Genomic DNA, 7135 nt, shown 5'->3' on the forward strand with positions numbered 1-7135 from the left:
ATCACAATAAGTAAAATACAAGGCGCATATTTCTACGAAAATCTATTCAATATTCCGGAAACGATAGATCCAGATTTACGTGCATCAAAATCAAGCGTATAATGTGAGCTCGACTTTTCACCACTTATCGTGACACTATTCTCGTATTACAACTATGATGAGGCCCAGATTTATTCGAAATAATAAACGTTCATCCCAGTTTCGTAGTATTCAATACAAGCGTTTGGTAAAAAGAATCTGATCTTACGTTTCATTTCGGGTCTCGCTCAACGTTACCGTCCGCCAAATGTCATTGCCTCGCTGTCCTCCTCACCTCACGGAACTGCCGTCGTGCCTGTTTCAAAGAGTCGAACGTTACAGTAAGTAAAACACGAGGTGCATATTTCTACGAAAATGTATCTAATATTCGGGAAAAAGATAGATCCAGTCGTGCCTGGTCGTTTGGTAGATAAAATCTCATCTTACGTTTCATCTCTGGTCACGCAGTGACTGTTACCGTCCGCCAAAAGCTACTCCTTGCTGTCGCCCTGCTGTTGTCTGCCTATTTTCAACAATCAAATATCAGGATGTAAAAAAATACCAGGCGCATATTCCGATAAGAATGAATGTATCATTTTTGAAACGATAGATGCAGTTTTGTTTTTATAGCAATCGAACGTATGTAAATTCTACTTTGCACCATTTTCGTTACACTATTCTCGCATTACAGAAATGCTGAGGCTCAGATTCATTCGAATTGAGAGAAGCGTTCGTCACAGCTTTTCAGCATTCAATACACTCGTTTGGTACATAAAATCGGATCTTACGTTTCATCTCTGGTCACGCAGTCACTGTTTCCATCCGCCAAAAGCCCCCCTGCTGTCGCCCACACACCACGAAACTGTCGTCATGCCTGTTTTCAACAATCAAATGTGACGATGAGAAAAATATGAGGCGCATATTTCGATAAGAATAAGTGTATTATTTTCGAAACGGTAGATGGAGCTTTGCTTGTATCGAACGGATGTAAACTCTACTTTTCACCATTTTCGTGACTCTATTCTCGCATCACAGAAATGCCGAGGCTCAGATTTATTCCAAATAAGAAGTGTTCATCACAGTTTTGCAGCATTCAATATGAGCGTTTAGCAAAAAATAAAAAAAACTGCTCTTACGTTTCATTTGTGATCACGCCAGCCTTTCGTGTCCGCCGATGGTGATACATTGCTTGTCCGCGAGACCTATCCACGGAACTATCGTCGTACCTGTTTTCAACATTAAAAAGTCACAATAAAAAAAAAAAAAAAAATAAGAGGTGCCTTCAGAGTGAAAATGACTGTAATGTTGTTCAAAGATCACCAACAGTTTTGTGTGCAGTAGCAAACAAACATCGCCTTAACGTTTCGCCGTTTTTCGTGATATTATTTTCAATAAGAATAAAATAAATCATCATAATTTCGTACTATGATCATTATATTATTCCTCTATCGTATTATTATATTCATTCAATATTTGTAAAAAGAATCACATCTCACATTTCATTCCTGGTTCCGCCGCCTCAGGAGCTGCTCTATGTGCCCTCCGTTCCTCTCAACGGTGAGTGCGAGCCGTTTTGGAATGGACCTTCGCACCCGTTGCAGCTCCGTAACAGGAATTGCGGCACACGCTTCGGCGATGCGGTGTCGCATGTCGTGTTTCGTGGTGGGCCTCCGTGCGTACACGATTTCCTTGATTCTGCCCCAGAACCAGAAATCGCAGACCGTAAGATCCGGTGAGCGTGCTGGCCACCTCACCGGTCCTCTCGTCCCGATCCAACGCCCCGGGAACATGGCGTCCAGGATTGTCATGTTCTCGTTGCTGTTGTGAGCAGGGGCCCCGTCCTGCTGCCACCAAACCTGGTCCATAGGGATGGGGTTTCCGTCCATCAGACGTGGGACTTCCTCGGTCAGTACAGTTCTGTACTTGGCGGACGTCAAGTTTCCGTCGAGGAAGATGGGCCCGAGGATCCTGTCCCCTTCTATTCCGACCCAGACGTTGAGCTTCCAGCGGTGTTGGCGGTCCTGCTCTACAATCCAGCGTGGATTTTCCTGAGCCCACCAACGGCAGTTCTGCTTGTTTACGATCTCCAGGTTGGTGAAGATCGCTTCGTCCGTGTGGCACACCCTTCGGTAGAAGTCTGGATCTTCCCGGAGTCGGTCCAGTCCCCAGCGGCAGTAGGTCAACCTTCGCTCGTCATCGCCTGGGCACAGCTTGTGTAGCCGAACGTGCTTGTACGGATAGAACGATTGTCCTTTTACGATCGTTCTTACAGATTCTCGCGGAACCTCTGTAGGGAATTAATTATTTCGTTTACAAGGCATGAATAGACAATTATTGCCTTCGCCCTTAAATACACGTCGAATTCCCCATTATAATTTTCGTGAAAATTTCTTTTCTCTGACAAATCTCACCGAGCACATCCACGGATGACTCGTAAAAAAAATTCGCACCAACCGGGGCGGAAATTACTCGCTGAATTGACGTGTGAATAGATTTGTGAATTGATTATGAATCACCCGAATTTTCTGAGAAATAACCGAATTGCTGTGAATAAGGTCAAGTTGATTTTGATTAGTTTGGATTTATGGTACAATTATCTTTTCACAGAGAGTATTAATGAAATTGACGTCAGAAATTGGGTTGATAAGAATAAAAAAAAAAAAAAAAGAAAATGAAAATAATAATAGTAATAATAATAATAATAATAGTAAAAATAATTTAAATCAACAGAAAATACAAAAGGATGAATTGAAATTTTTTCAATTTCGCTCGGATTAGACTCAATTATCTAGAAAACCTTAAAATTTATGGATTGAAATGAACTTATTTCAATACAAAAAATGTATCTGAATTGGAAAAATTAATTTGAACTAAGAAATAAAAATTTTATCGGACAGAAAGGAAAATAATGTAAATTAACGAGAATCGCAAAAGAATGAATTGAAATATTCTCAAACTTGCTGGAATTAGAGTGAATTATTGAGAAAAAATTGAATCAATTGAGTGTAATTAAGTGGAATTAAAGCAATCTACCTGAATGAAAAAAAAAAATTAATACCAAATATTTATTTACACTAATTCAGCTAAAAAAATTATCGTGTCACTCAAATTTGAATTTATCTCCCCCTTGCATGAAATGGACCACTCAGCTGGGCTACGCAGCATTGATTTGAATGTGAATGAATAAGATAGCGTCGATGCTGGTAAATTTGAAATTTCTGGACATGCCGGAAGAAATATTTGAGAAATTATACAATCACGGGATCAATCACACGTTTATCAGAAAACGAAATTTGATTTTTTACGGCTTTCACAGACGCTTCAGAAGTTTTCGATATTTTTCACTCCGAAGCGGATGCATGAAAAAATGTGGCGCGAAAATTGGTGATTTTATAGACGTTATTACGTCAAAAAATTGAGAAAAATAATCGCCAGACAGGGTGCACATTAGTGAATTCGGCACGGAATGCCCCATACGCACAAAAAGTATAACCCAGAAAAAAGAAACATACGCAGTGTTCTGGCCAGGCGTCTGAGACTCTGTCTCCCGTTTTCCCGGATAGCGTTTTCCACTTCTTCTCGCACGGGACCGTCCACCACCGGCTTGATCCGTTGTTCTCGTGGCCGCTTCAGCACGCCGTGCTCCGCCTCCGTTGCCGCAAGCCTAGACACGAATTTTCGCATATGCGAATCATACATTCTTAAAAACTTTGCTAAGCATAGTTTTTTTCTTACAGACACAGAATTGACGTAGCCGATATTTATATCACATTAAATGTTTGTAATATACTCTCGAGGGCAGTGTGCGCAAGCTGCATCGAGTTCTAGTGCAAATTAACATATTCGTGCAATTTTGAAAATTATTTCATTGCGAACACGGTACCTTCGGAAGGACTGCCTCGACGGTGGCTGCTCGTCCTCCGGGAACCGCTCACGGTACGTCTTCGCCGATCCCGCGAAGTTGTTCCCCGTCTCCGCCAGTATCCGGTGCATCCTGGTGAGCCGCACTTCCCTGTCCATCCTTATCTACAATTTTCTATCTAAAACTATTCTAACAATACGATCATAACAACTTAGCGATAGTTAAATTAACGGTAAAATAAAAATACTCTTAAACGGCTAACAATGCTACAGATAAACGTATGAAATCAACAACTATCACTGATCTTAAGGGTAACACAATGATTGAGAACGTGAAAAGAATGCTTAGAAGGTAAAAAATACTGTGAAGGATGTGATGAAAGTTGAATATGATGTTGATTTTGGTTGATTTGAGGATGAAAGTTTTTGCGTGTGTGTAGATGCTTCGAATAATTCTTAGCGTCTGTTTGCCGAAATAATCGGGAGACGATGCCAGATCTTCGTTTGTTATTTATCGCGCGATGCGCCGAGCTGCGTTTGTTGGTCACGAAGGTATTCATTTGTTATAACAGGCCGCTGACCCATAGTTCGTGAAATAATCACGACAATTGAAGCAGCTCGGCGCATCGCGCGATAAATAACAAACGAAGATCTGGCATCGTCTCCCGATTATTTCGGCAAACAGACGCTAAGAATTATTCGAAGCATCTACACACACGCAAAAACTTTCATCCTTAAATCAACCAAAATCAACATCATATTCAACTTTCATCACATCCTTCACAGTATTTTTTACCTTCTAAGCATTCTTTTTACGTTCTCAATCATTGTGTTACCCTTAAGATCAGTGATAGTTGTTAATTTCATACGTTTATCTGTAGCATTGTTAGCCGTTTAAGAGTATTTTTATTTTACCGTTAATTTAACTATCGCTAAGTTGTTATAATCGTATTGTAAGAATAGTTTTAGATAGAAAATTGTAGATAAGGATGGACAGGGAAGTGCGGCTCACCAGGATGCACCGGATACTGACGGAGACGGGGAACAACTTCGCGGGATCGGCGAGGACGTACCGTGAGCGGTTCCCGGAGGACGAGCAGCCACCGTCGAGGCAGTCCTTCCGAAGGTACCGTGTTCGCAATGAAATAATTTTCAAAATTGCACGAATATGTTAATTTGCACTAGAACTCGATGGAGCTTGCGCACACTGCCCTTGAGAGTATATTACAAACATTTAATGTGATATAAATATCGGCTACGTCAATTCTGTGTCTGTAAGAAAAAAACTATGCTTAGCAAAGTTTTTAAGAATGTATGATTCGCATATGCGAAAATTCGTGTCTAGGCTTGCGGCAACGGAGGCGGAGCACGGCGTGCTGAAGCGGCCACGAGAACAACGGATCAAGCCGGTGGTGGACGGTCCCGTGCGAGAAGAAGTGGAAAACGCTATCCGGGAAAACGGGAGACAGAGTCTCAGACGCCTGGCCAGAACACTGCGTATGTTTCTTTTTTCTGGGTTATACTTTTTGTGCGTATGGGGCATTCCGTGCCGAATTCACTAATGTGCACCCTGTCTGGCGATTATTTTTTTCAATTTTTTGACGTAATAACGTCTATAAAATCACCAATTTTCGCGCCACATTTTTTCATGCATCCGCTTCGGAGTGAAAAATATCGAAAACTTCTGAAGCGTCTGTGAAAGCCGTAAAAAATCAAATTTCGTTTTCTGATAAACGTGTGATTGATCCCGTGATTGTATAATTTCTCAAATATTTCTTCCGGCATGTCCAGAAATTTCAAATTTACCAGCATCGACGCTATCTTATTCATTCACATTCAAATCAATGCTGCGTAGCCCAGCTGAGTGGTCCATTTCATGCAAGGGGGAGATAAATTCAAATTTGAGTGACACGATAATTTTTTTAGCTGAATTAGTGTAAATAAATATTTGGTATTAATTTTTTTTTTTCATTCAGGTAGATTGCTTTAATTCCACTTAATTACACTCAATTGATTCAATTTTTTCTCAATAATTCACTCTAATTCCAGCAAGTTTGAGAATATTTCAATTCATTCTTTTGCGATTCTCGTTAATTTACATTATTTTCCTTTCTGTCCGATAAAATTTTTATTTCTTAGTTCAAATTAATTTTTCCAATTCAGATACATTTTTTGTATTGAAATAAGTTCATTTCAATCCATAAATTTTAAGGTTTTCTAGATAATTGAGTCTAATCCGAGCGAAATTGAAAAAATTTCAATTCATCCTTTTGTATTTTCTGTTGATTTAAATTATTTTTACTATTATTATTATTATTATTACTATTATTATTTTCATTTTCTTTTTTTTTTTTTTTTATTCTTATCAACCCAATTTCTGACGTCAATTTCATTAATACTCTCTGTGAAAAGATAATTGTACCATAAATCCAAACTAATCAAAATCAACTTGACCTTATTCACAGCAATTCGGTTATTTCTCAGAAAATTCGGGTGATTCATAATCAATTCACAAATCTATTCACACGTCAATTCAGCGAGTAATTTCCGCCCCGGTTGGTGCGAATTTTTTTTACGAGTCATCCGTGGATGTGCTCGGTGAGATTTGTCAGAGAAAAGAAATTTTCACGAAAATTATAATGGGGAATTCGACGTGTATTTAAGGGCGAAGGCAATAATTGTCTATTCATGCCTTGTAAACGAAATAATTAATTCCCTACAGAGGTTCCGCGAGAATCTGTAAGAACGATCGTAAAAGGACAATCGTTCTATCCGTACAAGCACGTTCGGCTACACAAGCTGTGCCCAGGCGATGACGAGCGAAGGTTGACCTACTGCCGCTGGGGACTGGACCGACTCCGGGAAGATCCAGACTTCTACCGAAGGGTGTGCCACACGGACGAAGCGATCTTCACCAACCTGGAGATCGTAAACAAGCAGAACTGCCGTTGGTGGGCTCAGGAAAATCCACGCTGGATTGTAGAGCAGGACCGCCAACACCGCTGGAAGCTCAACGTCTGGGTCGGAATAGAAGGGGACAGGATCCTCGGGCCCATCTTCCTCGACGGAAACTTGACGTCCGCCAAGTACAGAACTGTACTGACCGAGGAAGTCCCACGTCTGATGGACGGAAACCCCATCCCTATGGACCAGGTTTGGTGGCAGCAGGACGGGGCCCCTGCTCACAACAGCAACGAGAACATGACAATCCTGGACGCCATGTTCCCGGGGCGTTGGATCGGGACGAGAGGACCGG

At 40.9% G+C, this 7135-nt stretch overlaps 1 protein-coding gene across 1 annotated transcript; it reads left to right on the top strand.

Moving 5' to 3' along the window:
- The first annotated feature begins 4868 nt into the window (after positions 1–4868).
- Positions 4869–6910, top strand: LOC124410176. The gene is made up of 4 exons (XM_046888344.1): positions 4869–5005; positions 5225–5376; positions 6602–6807; positions 6863–6910. The coding sequence occupies exons 1-4, from the start codon at positions 4869–4871 to the stop codon at positions 6908–6910; spliced, it is 543 nt and encodes a 180-aa protein (XP_046744300.1).
- The last annotated feature ends 225 nt before the right edge of the window (positions 6911–7135 follow it).

The sequence above is a fragment of the Diprion similis genome, chromosome 9 (assembly GCF_021155765.1).
Source record: "Diprion similis isolate iyDipSimi1 chromosome 9, iyDipSimi1.1, whole genome shotgun sequence".
Taxonomy (NCBI): Eukaryota; Metazoa; Arthropoda; class Insecta; order Hymenoptera; family Diprionidae; genus Diprion; species Diprion similis.

Coding starts and splice junctions, on each gene's coding strand:
- LOC124410176 (XM_046888344.1), top strand. CDS start 4,869: ATGGACAGGGAAGTGCGGCTCACCAGGATGCACCGGATACTGACGGAG. Junction 5,006..5,224: donor TCGAGGCAGTCCTTCCGAAG/GTACCGTGTTCG, acceptor ATTCGTGTCTAG/GCTTGCGGCAACGGAGGCGG. Junction 5,377..6,601: donor ACGCCTGGCCAGAACACTGC/GTATGTTTCTTT, acceptor AATTCCCTACAG/AGGTTCCGCGAGAATCTGTA.